General features: G+C 38.6%; 1 protein-coding gene across 3 annotated transcripts in view; it reads right to left on the bottom strand.

Annotated features, from left to right (window-relative positions):
- PARP8 (poly(ADP-ribose) polymerase family member 8) overlaps window positions 1–26,927 on the bottom strand; it is a 125,700-nt gene that overhangs the window by 22,781 nt on the left and 75,992 nt on the right. For all 3 annotated transcript variants that reach the window (XM_054810526.1, XM_054810527.1, XM_054810528.1), the window contains 6 exons: window positions 25,284–25,409; window positions 22,629–23,193; window positions 20,304–20,357; window positions 20,105–20,200; window positions 5,843–5,935; window positions 612–737 (listed from right to left, as the gene is read on the bottom strand). In XM_054810526.1, the coding sequence (XP_054666501.1) occupies window positions 612–737; window positions 5,843–5,935; window positions 20,105–20,200; window positions 20,304–20,357; window positions 22,629–23,193; window positions 25,284–25,409 (1,060 nt within the window). The remainder of the gene's footprint in view (window positions 1–611; window positions 738–5,842; window positions 5,936–20,104; window positions 20,201–20,303; window positions 20,358–22,628; window positions 23,194–25,283; window positions 25,410–26,927) is intronic.

Here is a 26,927-nt window from a genome sequence, read left to right as displayed (position 1 = left end):
ATGCATCCCAGTGCAGGACATCCAAAATTCTCATTTATGCCCTGGGGGATGGCTCAAGCAAGATGCTTCATGGCTTCTAGAAGGTGTCCCTGAGAGGTGGTATTTGCATCCAGAGGAGGAAGCAGTGCAAATACAATTCTTTACTTCAAAATTCATTCTTGTACAGAACTTGACTATTATATCAACATTTGATTAAATTACATTTAAGGACATAATAGTTTGCAAAGAGAAAATGAAATGACAGCAATAACCACTTTAGGAATAAGAAGATGGACTGGAAATTCCCCAGTTTACATGGTCTACACCTCCCAAATGCCATTTTTCTCTTTGTGTCCAATGTGTACACTGAGAGAAAGACACTAAGAATATAAAATTTTGCTTGTAGAATTTGTACCCTAAAAGAATTTATTGGCTTCAACGTTAACTTTGAATGCAACTTACAGTTTATATTCAAATACTTTCTCAGAAACAATTAAAAAAGCTACCAAGTTCTGAAAATAGTCACACATTTGTGCTATATTTTGGAGCTGTACCTCTAGAAGAAGGCTTTGCTTTGCAGTCTCATGCATGACTAAACCCAAGCTATGACATAATGACAGATAACTGCTTACCCTGGGATTAAAGGCCAGCATCTGAGGATCATTAGGATCAACTACAGAAGGATATGGCTCAAAAATGACGACTTTCCTAGGTGACTCTAATGCAGACCGACACATGGATACTAACAGATCAACCACCTAGGGATAAAAAAAAATATTTATTCAATATATGTACTTTCATATTGTATCTTCCAATCTGCTTTTTTTAGACATTATAGTAATACCATATTTCATTGTTAACTATATTACCCAAACTGTGTTATCCACAGGACGTAGTTTAGGACTGAAATTTTTGCATTGACCTCAACAGGCTTCGGGTTAAGCCCTGGTACATTATTCCAGGTGCATAAATAGGACCAGTATCTGGTCCTAAATGTATTATCATGTCAAATACATTGCTTGCAGTCCTGCTTTCTCTTGTGCACATGTGCTAACTCCTGGAATAAATTCATTCTCTAGGGAAATGAAGTCGTGCTGGATCTGTACAGTAGGTGCTAGTGAAAAATGCTGAATCAAGAACTAGGAAGAGTTTGTGAATCTGTACCACTGCCTGCTGTTCTCCTGAAGACTGTAATCATAGAAACACAAGTAAACATTGCTTCTGCTAAAGCCAGAACCATGCAGTGATTTAACAGTCATTTGCACCGCTCACACTGGGAGATCCTCTTCCTTCCATCCTGCTGTACAAAATTACAATATGGCTTAGAGTATCTATGATTTCCAAGATTTCACCATAAGATCACGCATGTAATGTGTACGCAGGCATGTATTCACATAGGTGCATGTAGGCATATATATAACTTAGCAACAGATTTCCTTATAATAACTTCAAAATTTGTAATTCAGAGGTTAAAAATAGAATACAACAGTGACAAACCAGAGAGAATGCAGATTTCTGGCAGCTGTGAAACCTAAATCCAGCTTATAATGAAGACCAAAGTTGCTACATAAAAATGTAGCTCCAATTAGCTCATTTTCCCTTGTTTTTTCTGTGCCTTCTGAAAATATTCCTGTGTGAAAACAGACTTTCCCACGAAATAAAGGAAAAGCTGAAATGAGTCGTAGGTAGTAGGCATCCCTCCCACAACTCCACGTGGATCACATCTCATCACACAGTTCCAGCTGTTCTAGAAGTTTTTATATATCTGCCATTGTATCTGATCATTTGGAGAAAAAAAAAAGATGGTCCTTTACAGAAGCAGAATGAAAATAAGAATCATGATGAAAAAGAAAAGGAACTGCGCTGCAGTGAGTCATACTGTTGCCATTCTCCTCCTCTGCTCCTTTAGCATGAATGGACAATGTTCTCCATCAGTTTAAAAATATTCTGTTAGTTCCAGTTACTAAATATCTTACATATATTGAAAAATGAAGTTATTTAAATAATAATCCCTTACTCCATGGTGCCCTGATTACCTTCCCGTATTTAATACCTCTAAGTGTGATGAATGTTTCAAAATAGGGCATCTGTATCAGCATTTGCAAAGGAGACCAGGAATCTGCATACATGGCTGGGTCAGGCAACAGGCCTGCAACTGTGTAAATATATCACCATGAAACTGAGCCTGAGTTCATGCGCCCTGCTTTTCAGAAGCACTTAGCCCCCAGTCACAAAACACTGCTAGGGAAGAGTTGTTTGAGTCCCCAAATATCTTAATACAGTGAGTCAAAGTTGTCTTGCTTTATGATTTGTATGATGAGACTCTGTCTTAAAATTGGCACAGTTGTTCTTAAAACACCATCCTAAAGCCCTCCTTTAAACCAGCTGCTGAATCCTATATTGTTTCTCACCATGATATCTGCATATTGGTCTGATACGGGGGAAAACGTGCATAGATTAGGCTTAGTTAAACCCTGATTTCCCCCGAGATCATTGTTTTGAGGTGGTGGTATGCAGAGCAACTTAAACTGGGAGGTAAGTCTAATACAAACACTATAATACAAACTTGTGTATGTATTCCTTGGTAACAGGAAGTGCTGTGGATCTAGTAAATGTCCTGATAGCTGGGCCTGAATGCCTCTTCCTTAACAGTAGGTACTGAAGTATGTAAGTAAGGATTAAAATATTTTCAAGGATTAAAATATTTTCAAGGAGGACAAGACGACACTTACTGATGACAATTCCCTCTTATGACATCATTCACTCAGACAGTGCCTCTCTCTCTCTAGCGACTCTCTACAGGGAGTCTGAACTACCAACAAATCAGGCATTTAATTTTCGGGCATTTTTAACTACGTGACTAAAATAAGGCAAGGTGACTTCAGGCTTGAAAGTTTTAGAAAGTACAATCACTTATTATTAAGGAGGAGCCATCAGAATATTGGGAGTGACAAAGTATAGGTGTATACCTTAGGAAACTAGCTGAAAGCACAGCAGATAAAAATAGGATGTGATTTCTAATAATGGGAACTTATATTTAGGCTCCTTCACTACACAAAATGATTTGGAGGATGATTCTTCTGACAATATGTAGAAATTCACAATGCGAACACCTACCTCTTACTAGTCAGCCCAGGCTTTCTTTGTAATCAATAAAGAAAATAATCACACTATCCTAAACTAATGTCAGAAATAGCTCAGGTGAATCAAACCTTGGAAGTGCTGAATTCTTTCTGCAAACGGGAATGGGAGCTCAACCAGATCAAATGGAGTGAGCTGGGTGCAATGCTATCACTGAAGTGAAACTTAGCAAAATTTAGTCACCTCAGTCCAATGGGACAATCAACAAAACCTCTTGTCTCTTTTAAGCACTATTACAGTTGTAATCACTTCAGTACGCTACAGCAAAGCTCTGTAGATGTAGAGGTACTCTAGAAATCTAGAGCAAGCTCTGCATATGTCTGCAACAGTGATATCTACATAAAACACAGAGTGAGAGCAAACCAGGACCACCCTTCGTGTCAGCTGTACTTAAAAAGAGAAGTGAGAGCTACTTGCTTGTATATCTAAATTGGAGAGATATGGATTTGATGGGTGGGCTGTTTCGTAGATGAGGAATTGTTTGGATGGTTGCATACAGAGGGTAGTGGTCAATGGCTCAAGGTCCAGATGGAGATCAGTGATGAGTGGTGTGCCTCAGGGGTCCATACTGGGACTAGTACTTTTTAATATCCTCATCAATGACATAGCGGAATCAGGTACACCCTCAGCAAATTTGCAGATGAGACCAAGCTGTGTGGTGTGGTCGACACACTGGAGGGAGGGGATGCCATCCTGACGGACCTGGACAAGCTTGAGAAGTGGGCCCACCTGAACCTCAGGAGGTTCAACAAGGCCAAGTGCAAGGTCCTGCACATGGTTCAGGGCAATCCCAAGCACAGCTACAGGCTGGGGGATGAATGGATTGAAAGCAGCCCTGAGGAGAAGGACTTGGGGGTGTTGGTTGGTGAAAAGCTCAACATGACCTGGCAATGTGTGCTTGCAGCCCAGAAAGCCAACCACGTCCTGGGCTGCATAAAAAGAAGTGTGACCAGCAGGTCAAGTGAGGTGATTCTGCCCCTCTACTCCACTCTAGTGAGACCTCACCTGGAGTACTGTGTCCAGCTCTGGGGTCCCCAGTACAAGAAAGACATGGAGCTGTTGGAGTGAGTCCAGAGGAGGGCCATGAAGATGATGAGAGGGCTGGAGCACCTCTCCTATGAAGACAGGCTGAGAGAGTTGGGGTTGTTCAGCCTGGAGAAGAGAAGGCTCCAGGGAGACCTTACAGCAGCTTTCCAGTACCTGAAAGGGGCCTACAGGAAAGATGGTGAGGGACTTTTTATCAGGGAGTGTAGTGATAGGACAAGTAATGGGTTTAAACTAAAAGAGGGTAGATTTGGACTAGATATAAGGAAGAATTTTTTTATGATGAGGGTGCTGAAACACTGGAACAGGTTTCCCAGAGAGGTGGTAGATGCCCCATCCCTGGAAACATTCAAGGTCAGGTTGGATGGGGCTCTGAGCAACCTGATCTAGTTGAAGATGTTCCTGCTCATTGCAAGGGGGTTGGACTAGATGACCTTTAAAGGTCCCTTCCAACCCAAACTATTCTATGATTCTATGATTCTAAATGTACATGTCATGTACCATGTAAGTGCGTGAATTAAAAAAAAACCCCTCTAGCTCCCCAGAAACACATAGCTTAGGTCTTCAGAGGACTTCAGGCTGAGGAAGAGGTAGGGCTTCATCAGCATACCTCTTTCCATTCCTTAGAAGCTTACACAGGTATCCCAATGTTTGGTATGCTCTATGTTGCAAATTTAGCCATCTAACAGTCTTCAGACATCAGATGAAGAGCTGATGTTCAGATCCTGCAGTCATATTCTCAAGTGAAGAAGTTGGTGTACACTGCTGCAAGCTTCTTCCTTTGAGGATATGCCCATAGGCAGTATTCAGGCACTTAGCCAAATAGTTTATTTCCAGTGGCTAGACTCACTAATGCTAGTTAAGGTTACCTGAACTGAACGTTTAGTCTTCCAAAAAAACCCTGTTTCTTACTACACAAATGCATAGTGAGTGATAAGTGTCTAGGAAATCTGAGAGGAATGAATGTCCTTTTCTGTAAGATGTGTAAATTTTTAACTTAAGATCTTAAAAGGATCTTATACATAAGATCTGTTAACTTTTGAATTTACTGTCATCTAAGGTTAAATGGTGATTTGGAAACATAGTTTAAAATACTTTAAGCCACATAAAATTATGAAAGAAAACAATTATATGGTTATAACTACATTAATAATTGAACTTAGAGTCAGGAAGCAAGCTTATATTAAATTTCTGGTTCTTGAGAAGAGAGGAAAAAACCTATCTAGCAACATCAGTAAGGACTTTCCCACTGTTATTTAATGATCAAAACAACAGATGCTCAGTGGATAGCTGCATCCCAACAACATGAACAGGAAGTAGCTTATTAATTGCATGAGAGTAGTAATGGCTCATTAGGTGAAAATAAATGGGAATTATCTCCAAATGACAATGACTGCCTTTATTAACAACCCAGGTGATCTAATTGAATACAGCAGAACAAGAAAACAGGGTTACTCTAATTACATTGAAGCAAAACAATGGAAGCACCTCATTAGTACCATTTGAAAAAGCTATGCATAAACCAGTGTATTTACAGCTGTGAGAGTGGACAAATAAATAATACTTACCAAACGGTACTGATATGGGGAATGCAAGTCAAAATAAATACTAAAAGAGACTGAGAAGACTGAGTATACTATGGAAAATCAGACATATAATAAGCATTGGATAATTCTACCTGAGCCCCAGTTGCAATTTCATCAGCAGCTTCATTCATCACTCCTAATGTTTGGAAAGCAAATACACAGAGTTCCCGTTCACAAACTGTGGGCTACACAGAGAAAGAAAGTTAATTATATTTTTGTTCTAGTTTTGGGTTCTTGACTTTATCATGTAATACCTACAACAAAGCCCAAATACAATTAATGTTAATTTTTTTCTTCAAATATTAACTGCAACATTAATTTCAAATTATGAATACATGCCAATTATTGAGGAAGATATATTAGAGAAGCATTTTAATAATCTGAAGAACAAGTGTGAATAACTTGTACGTACTCACAGAGGCTAAACTTCAAAAATCCAAACAGATTACAAAAACAAAATTACAGGCATAGTACCCAAGTGTCCTTAACACTATCGTGTCAGGCTCTGAAAACTTCCTACATAATTAAAAATACTGTAATAGAGAACAAATCCAGAAACTAATGGAGGCACACTCTCTTCATAAATAGAGGTTTATTCTTCACAGCTTGTTATTCTGCTGTTGAGAACACACAAAAAAGTCTGATTTAGAAGACAAATTTCTTGAAGAAGCTACTTTAATTTTAACTAATTAACAATTTATTTGTAAACTTTAAGAAAATGCGTTATATTTTTATAGAAAAAAACACTGTATTTGGGAAGGCTACATGTTATTTAAATAAGATGCTTCCACTCTTTTTTCAGATATCAAAAAATAATTAAAAAAACTTGCTGTTGAACCAGTTTTTTGCCTATTTTTTGAAATAATTAATTCACAATACCATCACAATGATCACATAAAAAACTTATTTAAACTTCAAATCGAGCGTTCTGCCTTCATAGAGCAAACAAAGCAGAAACAAAAAGAACAGCTTTAAGTAACAAGAATAGGCATGACTTCATAGACTTCCTAACTGGTTACAACCTTTACAGCAACTCTATGCTTATTTACTGAATGATAATTAGCAGATCAACTTTTTAAAGGCTCAAGTAATGAATTACACAGTGAATTGTTGTGAGCATTCAAAATGAACAAACAGTTGAAAGAAATACAAGAAAGAAATGCAAATTAAAACCTTCCTTAATATTGACCCAAGTAAACATAACTTTTTATTACAGTGTTGAAGATAATAAAAAATATTTTCTGGATACTATTGCTTTGAATCCATATTCATAAATTCTAGTTGAGTGAAACTTAAAATTATCTTGGTAGACACTACTGAACTTTTGTAACTAAAAATTATGAGTCTAGCTACCACAATAATCACTACAGCATTCATAGTGGTACGCTTTGAAGTTCAAGCCAATGTCTCTAGGAAGCACTTGCAGAAATGAAAAAAAGAATTGAGCACACAAAGAAAACATAAGATTTAGCTGAATTCTGTTTCAGGCAACAGCTTTGTCAGTAATAAGCATACTGCTGTATTTGTAGTCACTTGTTTCATAGCCCTTAAAATATGCATTTGCTGGGTTTCAAAGATTCAAGACTTCAATAAACATCTGAAATCTGCTGCATTGACATATTCTCACATCAGCTGCTTCACAAGAGCTATCATCTTTCAAGTCTAATAGAGTGTCACCCATTTGATTTATTTTATCTGCTATGTTACATTGCATTAGGCAGCAGATGAAGCCTAACATGATCCAATTCACTGTGCCATGGCACACTAGACAAAAAGTATTTATTATTTTCCTTATTCTTAGGTTTTCCACATTTGGAAGGTGGTTAAATCTTCTGCTTAGTTGGGGAAGCATGGTGGCACTACCACCTTGACTATCATAATCAACAGTATGCACAGACGCCCTTTGATTCCAGAGCAAGGATTGCTCTGGAACAGCAGAGCAATCTAAGTTTAGCCATGCTTGCCATGAAGAAAAGTGTCAAGAAAATAGCTTTTTGACATTTTGTTTACAACCTCAACAAAGTAAGTTATCCTGAGACTTAAGGACGGCAAAGGGAATACAGGATTTGTCATCTTTGCTCTTTTTTTTTTTTTCCTTTTTCCCCCTGTGTTAAGATCCCAAAAATATCTGTGCATCCAGAAGAGGGAAGTTAGGAAAATGGTCACTGTACTTATATTTGACATTTGAAAGGCCTTTCTTCTCTCAGGTGGACACTGGAGCTAAGCTCTTAAGGCTGGAGAATTGTAGATATGAGGAGAAGCAACACAGCAATATTTGAGCTCTGAAGAGGAACAGAAATTACTGCTAGGGTCTATACAATTCTTTTGATTGTATGTATTTGATGAACCTTTATGCCCACTGAGTATATTGGTTCTGCAGTCTAACGGGGAAAATAACCGAACCCCTGTAGCTATACAGACACTTCAATAGCCTGCCTTCATGTATCCACCCTGATGCCTTCTAACCCAAACTCCAGCCATTTTAAGAGTGCTTCTGGATCCTGTTTCTGAAATTTGTCCCAATTTAACCAAATTAGATGCTTTTAACTTAAATTTCCCACAAATGTTAGTAGAGTGTTCCAAGAGATGTTGGTATGGCCATTTCACTGTCCTCTACTCCAGTCATTAGTTAGGTTCAACCGTTTAAACTCCTTTCTTTCCCTACAAAATGAAAAGATTGGCTTACACTTAAGAAGCAAACATTTGGAGGGCTTTTTTTTGTCACATAATGGTGACATCTATTGAGTGTCACATTTCCATATTTTGGGTTTGTCCGCAATTGTGCATGAGAGAACCAATGAAAACATACTAAAACTAAGTTAATAAATCAATTCAAGAAGACAGAGATTAAAGAAAATCACAGGCTTTATGGGAAAAGTGGTATTCAAGGCTGCTCCTACACTGCTGCTAATGTTTTGCATACTGCCAGTGTGTTTCCCTTTATGGTATCCGCTTGTCTCTTCTCTTGTAATAGGATGTGAGCCCTTGGGACAAGAACAGTCTTGTTCTGACCTCGTATCATAAATATGAGAAATGTCCCTAGCCTCAGTAAACAAACAAGAACAACAACACTAACACACTTGTAAAAGCTACGTTGTTCCAATGTCACTTTTGGATACTCTTATTTTGGTTCAAGTACACATACTAGTCAGCAGGCTGAACTTTCTAAGAACTTTTGTGTCCGTACATAAAAGTATAGAAATGTTCTTACTGATGTGGATCCATATCCACAAAGGTACAGAGTATCTAACTTCTACTAGATTACCAGTTTCCATTGTTTTCAAAGGGAATATACATGACAAAATAGGGCTTATATACTTAAGTATATAGTTCTGAACGTGAACCTCATCTTAAGTGCATGCAGAACTTCACGGATTACAACCATCACGCTGAAGGCACGCAGAACTGACTAGCTGGACAACTTTGTTCTCCACTACCTGAAGAGGGCAGCTGTAACTCCTCTTCAACAACAGCAGCTGCTAGTGGTCTCACATATATTTTAGTTTTCACTCAAAAGGAGAAAATTAACATAAAGCCATTGACTTCCACAAAACTATTAGCTAAGTGAAGATCATTGGTGCTGAAAGACTATTTAGAAGGATAATTATTCCAGTGGGGAAAAGCCAGAAGAAAATAAGAGCTGGGCAGTTAACCTGACACTTCAAATGCTTGGAAGCAGAAGGCACTGACAAAAACAGAAAGCATTTTTTAAGCTTTTGAGGTTTTCAGACTTTTCCTTTAGCCACACCCATTATTTGCATGCTCAGTAGCACCCACCCAACTACTGCTGTGATGAAAAAGGGCTTGATCAGAGTTTCTGTCTGTTACAATGCAAGTGTCACTTCTTACAGCAGCGACTGTGAATGGCAGACAGGCAAACCACCTAAGTATTATGTGACATTCTGGTTCCTGTACCCATACACTACTTAAAATATTTTCCAGACATTCTTTCAATTCAAAAAACCTGCAACTTTCATAGCTGATATTGATCTATCTTGCTACATTCTAATGTGTGCTGCATCTGTGCTCAGATGAGCAATGTGCTACCCTTTCCTGTATCCTGAGGGATGTCACACAGATACTAATGAGGCTGCAACATGACTGACACAACTAAAAACTCGTGATCAAAAAGGAGAAGCTCAGGGAAGGATCATAGCCTGACTTACAGCAAATATAACAAATGGTAAAGGTGAAACCATTAGCGACCATCTCACTTCTCCTAATGAAAGCAACAGGCATGGAGATGAAGTGTAACTTCAAACCTCTGTTCTATTTCCTGCTTTCAACCATGGTAGTTGTTAGTTTTTCCACAGGAGGAACGTCTGTCTGTCTCCTCTTTACATTCACCAGAAGGGTGAGGATATAACACAGCAGCAGTAGTATTGAAAATGTGGATAGACAGATACAGACAGAGAGAAAGAAGAGAGAAAGAAGAGAGGAGAGGAGGGAAGGAAGGAAGGAAGGAAGAGAGGAAGGAAGGAAGGAAGAGAGGAAGGAAGAAAGGAAGGAAGGAAGGAAGGAAGGAAGGAAGGAAGGAAGGAAGGAAGGAAGGAAGGAAGGAAGGAAGGAAAAGGGAAGGAAAAGGGATAGAGAGGAAGAGGGAAAGAAAGGGAAAGAGGGAAAGAGGGAAAGAAAAAGAGTAAAAAAATGTGAAAGAGCAGGTGAGAGAAGGAGGGAGAGATGAAAGGAGTCTGGTAGGTAGAAGTCTCTTTTGCAAGTGAGCTTTACATTTTTTTAAGTTTATTTCAGTTTGTGTATTTTTAGGTATGCCTTAGCTATATTTGTAAGAAAAGGCAAAATAAGATTGGTTGCTAATTCTCTACCACCTGAGTCTGTATTACCTAAGAATCAGTTATATTCAGGCAATAAGAATAACATGATTAATTCTGAAACAGAGTTCAGAGTTGTAGGAAGGGGTCTCTTGTGGCTCTCTCATAGCTTGTACCTGTAAGCCATGCTTTCAGGTAAATTAACAAATGCTGCAAAACCCTCAGTTGTATCTGCAGATCTCACACATGAGGTAAAAGCAGTACCTGGAAGGCAGGCACTCATAAGGCACTTATATACTTTCTACCAGTACTGCTTAAACACTGTATGAAAATTCTTATTCTCCGTAAGAGGACTAGAGCAAAGCACGTTTATGAGTTTAAGACTTTTATGTTTACTAAAGTATAACAGAAGGGTCAATTCAATTCAAAATTGATAAAATAAAAAGTTTTAGGTAATGTGTATCCTAGAAAACAGAATTACAAGGTGATGATTTGAGTACAAACTGTATGATTTCTGTATTTACTTAAATCATTACTGAAATCATGCAGAATTACCCTTAACTGTAACATAAGGTTCATCAAGCTGAAGAGTTTAAGCAATTTTTAATTATTAATGATCAATATCATTTTGAAAGGTAAGTTTAATGCACATCTGCCTATTCTGCCATGGTTTATACTTCTGAGTGAAGCATCCAGCACTAGCTTACAGTGGATTTAAAAACCTATGATTTATTGAAATTAAAATTCAGCTTTGCAGTTTAATAACCTTTATTGATAGGTTTTTGCTTTATACTAAAACATATATTTAAAAATAAACTTATGAAATCAAATATTTATAATATCATGTAGGCCCCTTCCAACTGAAATAGTCTATTCTGTCAATTCTATACTGTAAACTCAATGAAGTCAAGCTACTGTAAGCTTTATATAGGTATACACTGTGCTAAAGAGCAGGAGTAATTTATGTAATACTCTGTCTCACTATAAATCTGTAAGGTAAGCTCTCTGAATAATCTCACAATATTCATTGGATACATGAAACATGCTACTGAAAGATATAGGAGATACCACAGTGGTAAGCAGACACGACCTGTAGAAACATGAGAGTAGACTGAGGCTGTATAAGAAATGTCACTTGCTCTGTTTTGGCCAATTCAGATTTTATTTCCTGCTTTTCATTTTCTTCTGCATTCTTGGACAGCTTATACGCTTTTTTTTCCATATATATATATTTTTACTTCCCAGATATATAAATAGTTGGCAACTCAACAAGCATTATGGAGTGCTAGCTGGGCAAGGTGCACTTTGGTAAGTTCTTGGTGGCAGGAGAAGTTGTACTGCAGCCATTTAACTCTCTCGGTAAAAAAAAAAAAAGTGATTGAAATCCATTCTGTTGAAGTACCTGGTTGTACCTGGAGGGGCATTTTTCATAAAAAAAGATAGAACCTGCCTATATTGTGCAGTAATAATAATAAGTGCCATGGCGTTATTCCACAAGAATCTTGGAATTCCACAAGCATCTTGGCTAAACTCCAGTCTGGCTAAACATCTACACTTTTTTCCATAGTTCAATGATGTTTAGTCTACTTCAAAAACCTCCCACCCCTAAGTGGTGTACTGGTTCTGGAACATCACTGCTACTGTTTTTCAGTGGTGGCTAAGAATCTTATATTCAAAGGACAGAGAAATCCAAGACCTCTTCAAGCCAACAGGAACTCACCGAGGCCAAGATTTCACTCATAATGAATAAATCACAACTGAGAACTTTGGGATGAAAAATATTCTAAAAATGTAAGTTTACTAATATAAGAACAGATAGATTAGAATTACCAGACTCTATTTATTTTTACAGCTAAATACAAACAACAGGTATTTCAAATATTGTTTTACAGTATTTTACCATTCATATTTTATGGGTAAAACTTTAAACAGCAGAGATGTCTGTACCACAGTACAAATTTCAAAGAAACTAGCTTCAATATTTAGTTTTGCTGAGTTTTTTACTATTTCCTGCTTTGTTCTAAAGAGGCCTCAGTCTAAGGTTTCAACACAAGATGGCACTCTAAAGAGACTTCTTGACTGAAAGAAAAGTTATTGATACAGAGAGGGGTTTTTTACCACCATATTAAATATATTCCAAGATTTTTTTTGTCCTGTATAATTGTCTCTCGGGTCTTTAAAAGCCATTCCATGATGCTGTTCTGCCAATGGCTTTAGTATTTGTAAATGAGGAATTCAGGAAGGTATAGACAGTAAGATATTAGCCACACATCTTAAATTACACTATGTAAAAGCTGAATATGATCACAGAATTCTAGAATGATTGAGGTTGGAAGGGTTCACCAGAGTTCATTTGGTGCAACACCCCTGCTCAAGCAGGCTCTCCTGGAGCTAGTTGCCCAGGACTGTGTCCAGATGGCTTTTGAATGTCTCTGGGGATGTGAACTCCACAACTTCTCTGGGCAACCTCCACAGTCACCCTCAGAAAAGGTGAAAAAGGTAGAAAAGTTGTTTCAATGGAATGTCCTGTGTTTCAGTTTGGTCCCATTGCCTTTTGCCCTGTCCATGGGCACCACTGAAAAGAGCCTGGCTCCATCCTTTTTGCACCCTTCCTTCAGGTATTTATAGACAATAAGATCCTGCCTGAGCCTCCTCTTCTCCAGGCTGAACAGTCCCAGCTCTCTCAGCCTTTCCTCCTACATGAGATGCTCCAGTGCTTTATCATCTTAGTGGCCCCTTTGCTGGACTCTGTCCATGGCTCCATTTCCCTCTTGTACTGAGGAGCCCAAAATTTGACACAGTACTCCAGATGTGGCCTCACCAGTGCTGGGTAGAGGGGAGGATCATCTCCCTCCACCTGCTGGCAATTCTATTGTTTAAAACAGCCCAGGATACCATTAACCTTCCTTACCACAAGAGCACATTGCTGGCTAATGTTCAACTTGGTGTCCACTAGGACCCCCAGGCCCTTTTCTGCCAAGCTGCTTTCCAGCTTGGTGGCCTCCATCATATATTGGTGCCTGGGGTTGTTTCTCCCTAGGTGCAAGACTTTGCACTTCTCCTTGCTGAACTGCAAGAGACTCCTGTCACCCCGTTTCTCCAGGCTGTCGAGGTCCCTATGAAAGGCACCCCATCGCTCTGGAGCATCACCCACTTCTCCCAGTTTTGTATCATCTGCAAAGTTGCTGAGGGTACCCTCAGCTCCATAATCCAGGTGATTAATGAAGATACTAAACAGGACTGGACCCAGTATTGACTCCTGGGGTAGGGTACACCACTGGCCTCCAATAAACTTTGTGCCACCGTTCATCACCCTCTGGGCCCCTCCAGTGAGTTTTCAGCCTATCTCACTATCTCCTCATCCAGTCCATGCATCAACAGCTTGTCTGTGAGGACCTGAGGAAAGACAGTGTCAAAGGCCTTACTGAAGTCCAGGTAGACAATATCCACTGCCTTCCCCTTATCTAGCAGACCAATCACTTCATCATAGAAGTTTCTCAAGTTCATCAAGCATGACTTCCCATTGGTGAAGCCATGCTGAGTATTCCTGATGATTTTCTTATCCTTAATGTGCCAGGAAATGGTTTCCAGGCTTAGCTACTCCATCACCTTCGCAGAGATCGAGGTGGAGGTGAACACCCTGTAGTTATCTGGGTCTTCCCCTTCTTGCCCTTCTTGAAAAGAGGAGTGACATTTGCTTTCCTCCAGTCTTTGAATATGATAACACATTATAATATACTTTTATTATACTTCTTTTAATCAGATCCTTAAATATAATAACCACTTTTGTTAATGACTCATGATCTCATTATAGTTAAATGTTTGTAATAAAAGTACATGCTGAATTCCTAAACCAAGATATTTCTCTACTATTATAGCAACAAAACTGTTGCATTATTAAAATGCAACTTAGTCCTTCCCTAGAATATTATTATCAGCTCTGGAGTAACAGGAGGAATTTCATATGGCATTAAAAAAAAAGTTAATAGCCTTCTAATATAGAACCAAATAATGCTGAAGTTTCTTTAGTATATTATCGTATCTGCTTTGGAAAATACATTTTTTAGTTAGACGAACCAACTCATATCATTGAAAACTACCTTTGGAGGTCAATTAGTGCTTTTATTCTCTCATACATGACTTTATCTAAAGTTTTAGAGAAAGCTAAAATTAGCTTTCTCTAAAGCTTTATCAAGCACTGAAACAGGTTGCCCAGACAGGTTGTGGAGTCTCCATCCTTGGAGATTTTCAAAAGCCAGTGAAAGTGGATGAAACAAGCTCCAGTTTCAGGGGCTTTTCACTACAGACACATGCCCCATGGGAGAATATCTCAGTACTTCAGAATGGGCTTTGTGGAAGTCATTAAAATTTCCTAAGTTTACTTCTAATATTTAGTTCAATATAGTAGCCTGACAGAAAGCAGGATAATATATTTAACTACTTTAACAACACATAGGTGAATGATAAACCAACTGTTTAAAATGTCAGAAAAAAAGCATTTCAAATTATGTTCTGAAACAATTCAAATGTAGCCATTAATTATAAACAAATCATAGTCCATGTCTCACTCATCTAAAGAACTCTGTTGAGAACAAATTCAAAGACAGTGACAGGAGGGTAATGATTCAAATGAGCAGACTGTTACTGTTTTCAGTAGGTTTACCAGGTCTGCCTGATCCATCTCTCCTCAGCACACACCTGTGTCTGACCTTGTACTTCCCACTGTTTTTCAAAGCTGAGCAAAGAGCTACTTCAGAAGATACTGATGCCAGATGTGATTCTTTACATGAGATAAGGGAGCTGTTTGGATGTAAAGGCTGCAATCCCAACCCTCACTAATGATTTTAAAGCTGTTTCTTAATCTTTCTGTGAACAGTGCAATATGTAGGATTCAGATCACTGTTAGGAATAACTGCATGAAATAGTATGGTCTATGTTATGCAAGAGGTTAAATAATACTTTATCTTCTTAGGATTCATGTATTCATTGAATTTTCCCTGTGCTTTGAAGAAAGACTGTAAATCATGCCATGCAGTGATTTCAGGGAATTTGCAGTTTTTAGTGGCATTCTATATAAGTATGTATCTCTAAACATCAATTTAGCTTTTATAACTTTGAGTGCACTGTAAATAATCATTAAATCTCACTGTGCTCTCGAAATAAATACTAAAGAAACATGCTATTATGAAAAATAACATTCATCCTTATATGGGAAAGGTGTGAATACCTATAGGAAAGCATTGCCTACTTTACCATTTTTTTAAAAAAGGGGATGGAATGAAGCAATGGACCATGGGCCTTTATAAAAAAGAATGTTACAGCTTCATGATGTGTTATAGTACTTTTCTAAGACTCCTTCTTACATTCCAGAGAACCTTTGTCCTTTCCCTTCACAGTAATAACAGCTGCAGTTCCTTGTGAGAGCATTAGGTTTGTGAGTGTTTTGAAGTTACCCCATCTACATAATGTGTTTTTATCTACATACGCACTTGTGGAGTACACACAGGAACTGTATCTGTAATTCTGGTCTTCTGTATTTCAAGGAGCTTTTGGAGCTCAAAAGAAAACTGGTTGCTCTGAAAGATCCATACTTTGCTCCATAAAGAAATTCCCAAGAGAAATCTAAGAATTTTGTTCTTACTCATCTTCAATAAGTCACTAAGGTAGCATCTTTATCTATCCGCAATAAGTGACTTAGATAGCCTAACAACATCCAAAGATTCCTGTGTGCAACAGGATCCCTGAACCAGGAGGGAACATTTGTATCATTAGATTGGTACTGTGGGCTCTGGAGCAAGACAGGTGTCCCTTGTAAAAGCATAAAGCCAAACATTATGCAATTGTTCTGCAACAGACATATTCCACACAAAGGTATGTCTGCCATGTGGATCTAGTGTTTAAATTAAGCTAAATTAAGCGAGTCCAGAGGAGGGCCATGAAGCTGATCAGAGGGCTGGAGCACCTCTCCTATGAGGCCAGGCTGAGAGAGTTGGGATTGTTCAGCCTGGAGACAAGGCGGCTCCGGGGAGATCTACTTGCGGCCTTCCAGTACCTGAAGGGGCCTACAGGAAAGCTGGAGATGGACTGTTTATCAGGGAGTGTAGTGACAGGACAAGGGGTGATGGGTTTAAGCTGAAGGAGGGTAGATTTAGATTGGATGTTAGGAAGAAATTCTTTACTGTTAGAGTGGTGAGGCACTGGAACAGGTTGCCCAGAGAAGCTGTGGATGCCCCCTCCCTGGAAGTGTTCAAGGCCAGGTTGGATGAGGCTTTGGACTACGTGGTCTAGTGGAGGGTGTCCCTGCCCGCAGCAGGGGGGTTGGAACTAGATGATCTTTGAGGTCCCTTCCAACCCAAACCATTCTATGATTCTATATAAAAAGACACATCTTGTTGTCATCAAATTGCTCTTATGGGAAAGAAGATGTCAAGATTTTAAGAAAGCAAATTAAATTTAAATAGATATTAAAACCAGAACAGCCCCCAGAAAAAGTTATCTAGGAAAAAGAAACACAATACTGAGAAGAAAGCTTGTGCCGAGAGAGACTGATTTAAAGATGCTTTATAACTAAGATAAAATCATAGCCTGTAGAGAAAATGTACAGAAAGGGTAAACTTTATCTCTCAGTTTCACTTGGTGTCTTCAGCTGCCCTGAGGATGAGACAGCTGAATTATGCACATCATTAATAACCAGCACAAAAAAGTACACCCAGGTATGAGAGTTAACAGTATTCAAATAATGTAATTATTGTGTGATGGCAATTGCTGAATTTTTTAAACTGCATTTCAGGACAATTAATTAAACTACACTATAGTTCAGGAAAGTTCTGACATACTGGAGAATTACAGAATCAAATTCCTTACTGGCCGCTTTGCAATTGCATCAAACTCCATTAAATACCAGAAAATCAAGCCTAAATGCATTTTTAAATAACTTCTCAAGCAATAACTTTGCTATGCTTTTATAAATTCATATGCCGCCTTTGTTGTTAGAAAAAAGCTGCAAAAGGTAGAAGGGAAACTCATCATTAAGGGTACACACACCCAGACACAGCCCTGTGTGCATCTATGTGCCTGTGCGCATCTGTGTGGAGGAATTATTCTTTAAAGGAAGAGACTGGTGAGCCATCCAAGGATATTTAGTCTGTGGCATCTCTTGTGACACAATCAAATACAGATAGAGCCTATCTAAGTAATGCCTTTGAGATATGTACATCTTTAGAAAATGGGATCTAGACAGAGAATCTAAAAATAAAAGCAGACTGTAGCAAGGTTCTGATCATTATGAAACCTGGTGAAGTTACTGTGGTATCAAAAGTATGAGCACTCTACAGCTCTTTATGAAGGCCAAGGATACTACATATGGGATCCATTAAGTCACATTAAGGCTAAATTCCATGTAGCCTTGCCTTAGATGAAAGACCCCTGCATTTTGCTTAACAAAGTACTGTATTTCTGAGATCCACTGTTGCAGCAGTATTAAAGTGCTCTTTCAGTTGGGTCATTCTTTATTCTCTTTACACACATTATATATATATATATATATATATGTATGTATGTATGTATGTGTATGCGTGCGTGCAGCTGAAGCATGTAAATAAACTCTACAATTGACTACCGTAGGCTGCCACTGCCACAGTTCTCAGTAGAGTGAAGCATAAAGTTCCTTAAGACCCTTTGGCAAGCTCATAATTTAAACTGAGATCCTTTCTCACCTTCTACAGAACTGAAAACTCATTAATGGGTCTATATTGCTTATTGAGTCATTGAAGCATACACAGAGCATGCTAGATTTCTTCTCGCTACCTCCTTCTCCCTGGGTTATATAAGGACACCTTTTCCTTTTTTGCAAAGCTTGCTAGGTTATGCTGCTTGCAAAGGCACTGATGAATATGTGTTTAGTGGCAAACATGTTTGCACTTTCCTGTTTTGAAGCGCTGAAAAACTCTCAGACAGCTAAAATGACCCCTCTTTAAGCTGCAGACAGAGAAAAGTAATTCTGAGGGATTTTAATATCTAAGGTAGGAAGGCAAGAAGAATTATGGTTTTTTTATTTAGAGCAGATGACTTTCCACTCTGTTTGCTTTTAATAGTTCATCATGTGAACAGGAATAAATGCTGCTGTTTGCTTTGTCCTACAGACAACAGATAAACCCCAATAATTTAAATAATTGTATTATCCAAACTTTACTCACTATCCAAAAATTACTCGCTTTGTCTTATCTCATCCTGTCACAGGTAATATCCATAGCAGTGCATTCAAAGATGAATAACAAGGAATTGATGCCTTTTCTACAGTCTTCTAATCAGAGTTTTGTTGCTGATAGAAGACTGTTTTTAAAAGGTAGATATGGTCTTGAAGATGCAAAAAACCACCTGATAGAATTTTCGAAAGTACAGAGGCTTGACCATGACTTAAAAATGGTGCTAAGTGAATACGTTGATGCTTTTGCAAATTCTATTAGCAGCCTATTTGCATAACCTGCCTGTAGTCAGAATGCCTGGCCGTGGTGCCAGAGTGTCACGAGGGATGACGCTGAGGTGACTTCTGCTACTGTGTAAGCAATAACCTTCATGAATTTAGCTCCATGGAACTATCATAGATGATGTCTGCTTCAATTTATGTGTAGTTGCTTGTCACACTGTAGAGAAATTGGCAGGTGTCAGACCATTCACATACTAGTATTAAACAGGTTTCCATGGCTTTAATTTTTTTAAAGTTATTCAGGTTTCCATAGGATTCAGGACAGGAGAAACAAGAAGGATTCTAAACTGCAAGATCAGTCCTAAAAGTAAGAATTTTATTCTCCTAATATACTCTTTCACAAAGTTGCACTGATCCAGTAGCTCCAGGCAGACTGTGTCTCTCATGACTGATCTTAGTCTTTTTCACCGTATGCATTCACCATCAGCACAAGAGGGTACAACACTCAGCATGGCAAACTCCTGGTTCCTGGTTATACAGGAATGAAAGGAAGGAAGAGCTGCCTAACTGGCTGGACTTTGGGCACACTGAACCACAACAGTGCCCCTGGACTAGGTCTCTGCTAGATCAGACACTTCACAGAGCATCTCCTTCTCCTGCTTTTTTTATCACATCATGGAGGATGGCTCATTCCAGCAGCCGATGAGCAAACAAGGGTCAGAAGAACTTCACAGCCTTGCAGCAGTAACAGCTGTGTATCTGAATACCCTGGTCATGGCTTGATAAGACCTCAAGGACTGAGGTGACCCTAAGTTTTTAAAAGAAGTTTTTTTCCAGAGGAGCAGGAAAGCACTCTAATGCACTTCCTCTATCTTATTCAGTTGTGACTACTGTAGCGCAATAGTGTTCAGTGAAGTACATACCCCCTTTATGTTTCTATGATATTATACAAGCCTGATTTCCATCTCCCTTGCTTGCAATACATTTTTTTCAAATTTACAGCAAAATCTAGTTAATATGCATTACATTTTTGCATCTAAAGGATATTAGGATGAAATGCATCTGAAATAATTCAATAGTTTTATAACAGGTTTGTATGGTCCATTGCTATTTAAGGCATTATAAAATGCATTGTTTATCCCAGCAAGCAATCCACTTACCCTTAGCATAGGACCATTCTGGAACACATGGGGTTCATCACAAACTACACAGTATTCATTCAATACTGGTATCCGCTGCTCGGCAAATTCAATAGTCTGAGAACAATGAAAATGAGAATAACAACATCTGCTTAAAAATAATTAACAGTCAGCTCATGCTCCACAGTGTTTCATAAATGGGTAAGACATGACATCCTACCTGCACAAGAAAGCCACGGTCTCGTACTGGAATGCATTTTGCACCATAATTTTGCTGCAAGGAAAAAGTTGAGGCAGCTTCAGTGTTGGTAGACTAAATATAAGGAAATGGTAAAACATTTGTATTTTTGTGTGCAAACAATCTCTCATTTGCATAAACCAGACATTACAAATAACCAATCCTTTTAGTGAGCGTGGGGTAGATTTTTAGCATTTCTTTTTAGTTCTTAAATCTGATTAGGGTTTGTATCTCAGCATCCCAAAAACTTTAATCTCAAATGGAAACACCAGTGCCTTCATTCCATTCTAATAACCTGGCATTTGGTAACTTCCATTAAATTTTAACTGTGTATTGTCTACCCAAATATGGGCTATCTGTGTAGGCTTGAAAGACTAATGTACCTCTCAGAACATCTGAAAATCTTTTCCTTTTTTGTTTATTAAGATCTCACTTCTGTAAGCACCATGCTAACAGATCTCTGTGCTCAGATCCCACTCAAATTCTTTCTGCCTTTCAACACACAGCAACATAAATTAGAAGGAACTTCTGCTACCCAAGTTAGTAGGCTACAAAATTCCCTCTAGGCTGACATCTATCTCAACCAAACCTAGTTTTGAATAAGAGTCAGATCACCTCCGTTTACAGCTTTTTTTAGTTTTGTTTATAGGCTTATTGCCTTTCATTTCTTTAACTGCTTAATTGGGCAACTTTTCGCTTTTTTCTCCTGGGAAACAATCCTCCTAATTGCATTCATATATGAGATTGAAATACTTTAGCTAAGATCTGAAGACAAGTTAGGGTCCAGATTCATCACTTCCACATTCCACTGACTTCAAATTGCAGTTAGGCACCCAGATGACCCATACATCTGGTGCCTGCATGTAAAATGTGAAATGGACTGTTGATGCCCTTCCACTAACATCATTCAAACTGCACCTGACCATGTATGTGATGATTTTCCCTCAAAGTAAATGCATTCTAATAATAAATTACTGGTAGTTTTTATAGACTGCCAAGCAGGGCTTGCGTTTCATCCATATCAGCTGATAACATCAGTAATGAAACCACTTAGTCAACTCTTCATTATCTTTATTTTTATTTTTTTAATCCCATTATCAAGATCAATGGGACTTTTCCTGTTAACTTCAGGAGAGAAAAGTCTTGCTATGTTAAGACATCCTCTGCTGATTCAGAAAAAAATGCATCTCTAAACAGTGACAAGTAAAATGTCTGTTGGCTCACCTTAAATTAATACTGTTGCACACATTACAGGAACCAACCACACAGCATGTATATAAATGATGTTATGATAGTATATCACTGCTTTTAGATCTGATGAGTATAGCTCACAGCTTATTAAACTAATTTACCATGAGACATAGCACATTCAATGTAATTTCATTCTTCAGAGTGTGCTATTTTGAATATATGTACAGCATTTCAAGCAAGAATCAGCTTTTTCTTGCTGAGAACGTCAAGGTACCACCAGGCCAAGGAAATGGAGAGGACTGTCTCCTAAGTGCCTCTCCCCAGATCTAAGAGAGAAAACAGACAGGTGCCTTGAAAGAATGCAAACAGACCCACTCCTGCCTCTAAAGTGTAAAAGCCATTTTTAAGAGGCGGAAGAATTAATTTTGAATATTCTTTCTTAAATTTAAGAATATGTGCTACCATTTGCTTTCCCAATTGATCATGGCTCTGGGGAAAGAAGGTGGACCAGTGTGGACCTAATTCCTTCCCCGACCTCCAGCTGCCACCAGTGTGTTTGAAGGTTAAACATTTCAGAAAGCACAAATTCACAAGAGGTGAGCTGAATCATGACTGCATTCTTTCCACTATGATGACGATCACAGATGCAAAGACCAGAAGGAGAGATGACTTGGCACCTGAACAAGCCAATGGACAGTTGCTTCCCCCACAAAGCACACAGGGAAATGAGAAAAGACCTGTGTGGCCAAGCCAATTTTGCAGCACAGAAGCTCACACTCTCCCTTCTTCCTGCAGCAAGAAAGGAAGCATGGAAGCAACTGCATGATTGAACTTTTCCCATGGCCAGCAGGTACATTGAGTTGTATTCAATGTGGCATGTAAAATCTCTGTCTTGACCTAAGCAAATTCTAGTTATATAACTTAAATATATGTGCGTGTTCAGCTGTTTAAATCCTCCTTAAAAAGCTAACTCCATTGGTCTATCTTCCAATATATTCAATATATCCAATATATTCACTTACATATGTCCTAAGTATTAATGCCTTTGCATAACAAGCATAACAGCACATTTGGAAAATAATAGGAGGAAAATGAGCAGAATAAATTATTACGCACAGCAGCTTGTGAAGGTGATGATGAAGATGGTGTTAAGATACCAATAAGCCCTGAGGTAAGAGAGAGCCTCCTGCTCTCTGCTATGGTGGACTCCTTGAAAGGCTCCATTTTGGATGATTTAGGGGCATTGGAGTAAGTCTTGCTGAGTAACTTGTGGTTCTTCAATCCATCCAATTCTTCCATTCTAAGATTACTGGAGTAGGACCTGCTTAAAAGTTTGTGGGGCTTCAAGGTGCTGTTGTGCTCACATCGAGGATCCCCAGAACACGACCTACTTAATAGCTTATGGGGCTTTAAAGCGATGCATTCCTCCTGCTTGACGGCTGCAGAGCAAGAACGATTCAACAGTTTGTGCGATTTAATAGCCATTGTCTGTTCAGCCCTAGGGTCACTCGACAACGAGCGGCCAAAGGTTCTGTGAGATTTTGTGGCACACATATCCTCCGCTTTCACTGTGCTAGAGCAAGTCCTTCTCAGTAGCTTGTGAGTTTTGGAGATGCCATCCTGTTCTGATTTCAGCTTTGATTTATTTTTACCGCAGCCAGGTGGAGGATAACTTGGCGACCTTAAAAATAAAGAAGGAGAAAACAAAGTTGGAGAATAATCAAAATCTTGTGCAAATCAAGCAAGATCACACATAAGTAACAATTTTAAGTGTCACGTGTCTTTAGGTATTTTACTCGTAATAAAGGCAGTCCAACATTAAGAAAATGAGCAATAGTATGTAGGACTAATTTTTCAATACCAGACATCTTACTCCTATTTACACACAAGTTCATCGATCAAACAGACAACTAAATACTTAAGTAGAAATTAGAGCCATATCCTTACAGCTTTTTGTAAAGGTCACTATGTCTCTTAACAAACCATTTATTCAGGGAATTATCTTTGAAATGAAAACTACATTATTTCACATAAGATTATACCACATTTTCCTTATCAAAATCTCTCTTTCCTATGCAATCATCATGGCATGTTCCCATTAAAGTTACTGTCTTCAGGACACAGCATAACAAATTCTATCTCCAGATCCAATGGAAGATATAATGAGCAGTGAAACTTGCAGTCAGTAAATCAAATTTAATTCAGTTGAAATGAACATTATTTTTTAAAAAACCCAGAATAATCTGTGTGCCTTGTGGAAGACAATTTGATGATCATCTTTCCTGTTCCTTTCCTGAATGCAAGGGACCTAAATTATGAGCACAGAAAAAAGAACAAAAGGTTTTCACAAAACAAAATTCACGTGAACTGTCACATTCTCTAAGTTTCACATTCGCCTTTCCTTGCAAAGCAAGAACATGTAACAGGTACGCTGAATAGTTTTTCTATGCTTTATAAGCAATCCCAATCTTTGGAATATCTTTTTGGGCTTGGATAGACTAGAAAAGAAGTGAAACCCCAAGGGGAGAGGCTGGCAGGTTTCCCCAACCTGTTAGCAAGTGGTGACAGTCGAAGCTGCACGTGGAGGCTGCTGACGCACTGTTGCAGTTGGCTCACTACCACCCTCCTGCAGACAGGAGGTAGGAATGGAGCTCTAGAGACAGAGGGGGTCCCAGCCATCTTTGGACAGGCACTGCAGCAGCAGCCAAACCATGAGGGAAAAGATCGGGCTGGCCCTTTCTGAATAAAACCAAACCCCAAGCTACAGCCTGCACTAGGCAATGGTGTGTGGCATGGTAGGGAATGGGTAAGCTTTCTACTTAAACCACCACATTTCTCTTCTACCTTTGAAAAGACAGTCTTTTGTCATCTTTGACATTCCTCTCTTCTTCATTGTGAATGATCATTGTTCTCCTTCTCTTTTTTATAGACAGAATTTAGAATGGCAAAATTCATCAGAAAGAAGGAATGGTCAAAGAAGCATTCAATTCAAATTCACAGAAGAGGTGACCTGTCAACCCTTCTTAAGCAGGAAAACATGTTAGAGTAAATAGTTACATTCCTGAAAGAGATAGAATCAGAGCCTGATTTTACACACACTTAAGAAAATTATTATCTGGGAGAAGTCATAATGAATTCAAATGAACTATTCACAAACTACTTCTTATGTTTTTAATGCCTTTGTTCTTTGAAATTCTGTGCCTGAATTTCAGAAGTGGTGAACATTAATGTACTCAAACAGTGGAAACAGGTGGGTGCTCAGCAGCTCTAAAAATCAGTCTTTCATTAATGACCATTCTAGTTTTAAAAAATTAAAAATACACACAGCTGTGGAAAGAACTGCTGTGGAAAGAATAGCTAGACAACCTCAACATTTTTTAATAAATATAATATATATATATGTTATATATTACTTGTATGTATTACTTATATTTATACTCTTGTTATTCAAGTAACAGTCAAATGCTACCAAGCTATAAAGATAAAAATACAAGAAGTTAAATAATATAAAATTAATTATTTCCAATTCTAGATGAAACATGGCTATTTCAGAGAGCAGGGCACTGAAATGCTTTGCCTTCAAATAGTCTTAAAAGCTGTGGTAGTACCTAGTTCACTTTTGATGTCATGCAAGGCAAGGACTGGAAACCCATGAGGTAAGATATAAATAGAGCACTTCTCTGTGGAGAAAAGTCAACATTTCACCTTGTGAAATCTGCTGTGGATTTTATACAGGATATGATGGTAACAGCTCATTTTCCTTGCTATTACCTGCGCAATGTAGAAAAGATGTGCAGAGGTGATTTCACTTTTTTGTCGGACACCTTCTTATTGTGCGTACAATTAGATTTCTCTTTGCTGTTCTTCCACTGTTGTGTAACAAATGTCTGCATGATTCTGCAAATTAAGAAAAAAAGATTTTCTTATCCTAGCCACAACATACTCACTTTAATACTAGGGTCTCTCTGTTCACCACGTAGGCGACTGTCCTCACTCTACAGGCAGAGTTTATCTGTTATGTATGTGTATGTATGATCAGGTGCCTCAGCTCCTCAAAAATGTTTTTTTTCCCGACATAAAACTAATTTACATGGAACTCTTTCTGAGAGTACAGTCTGCGTAAACAACCACTGCAAGAATGATGCAGGTATGCCTCTCATGAAGATCTAGAGACAAACTGATTCAAAGGCATCTCAGACAGGCATCTGTCTCTCCAGTACCTACAGCGGTAGGCTACAGCATCCACACTGCTCAAGTCAGAGCATATTCTCCTAAGGCACAAACATGAAGGCAGGGTTGTCGAATATTACACTACCCAAAGAGGAGTTACAGAGAAGACAGAGGCAGACACTTCCCAGAGATGGACAGCAAAAGGCAGAGGTCACAAGTTGTAGCAAGGAAAACTAAAAACCATAAAGGCTATAAAAAGATGACATCCACAAGAAGAGCGGTTAAGTACAACAGGTTGCCCACCAAGGCTGGAGATTTCACAGCTCAGCTGCCTGAGACCCTGAGTGAACTAATATAACTTTGAAGTTAGTGGTACCTGGAGCAGGAGGCTGCACTAGGTGACCTCCAGTAGTTTCAAGCCAAATTACTCTGTGACTCTAATCTAGCAGCGGGGGTCTTTAAGTGATAAAGTCAAGGTGGAAATTGGTATGGACTTTATCGGAAATTTAGTCAATCTTCATACATGAATATTCTGCTGCTACAGCCACGAGGGGCCACGGGGTTCATGGGTATTCTGATTTCTGCTCAACTGTCAATTATGCAGCTGTGTCCTTGAAAATGTTTTACGGGAACCTTTAGTAATTACCCGGTGCACAAATCAGAGACAGTGTAAGTACTGAAATGTTTTAAGAGACTGTTCATGTCAGGGGAGCTTTTTATTTTTTTTATTCCAAGTCATGTACCATAGAGATTTTAGTAACATTGTTTCATTTGTAAGATTATGAAAATGCTGCACTGAATTTCTTTAAAAACCAAACAGTAAAAGATTTTTTTTTGTTAAGGGATTCTTAATGTTGCAATGGTCAGATATTAAAGCCTATATTCTTGTCATTTTATTATACATACACAAGCATATGTGAAAAGATGACTCAGCAAAATTTTATTAAATTGAACTGTACCATGACCACATGAAACCGGTAATTTTTTCAACTATTCTTCCCTCTTGTCCTCAAAACGTGGATGGCCTCATTACTGTGGTACATCCCAGAGAGCACCATGAAAGCATAGTCCCCTTAGGGTATGCATGATGCTCAAAAAGATTCCTGCTCCAGAGGCTTCACCATCTAAGCAGAAACATGACATTGAACACTCCTAGCTACAGTCTTTTGAACTTGTGTAGTTTACTTCCTAAATGGCAGCAAAGTGACAGAAAAACCTGTCAGGCAGCACAAATCAGGTTCTCCC

The sequence above is a fragment of the Grus americana genome, chromosome Z (assembly GCF_028858705.1).
Source record: "Grus americana isolate bGruAme1 chromosome Z, bGruAme1.mat, whole genome shotgun sequence".
In the NCBI taxonomy this organism is placed as follows: Eukaryota; Metazoa; Chordata; class Aves; order Gruiformes; family Gruidae; genus Grus; species Grus americana.
The sequence above is the reverse complement of the archived record's forward strand: the minus strand, read 5'-3'. Positions and strand labels throughout refer to the sequence as shown.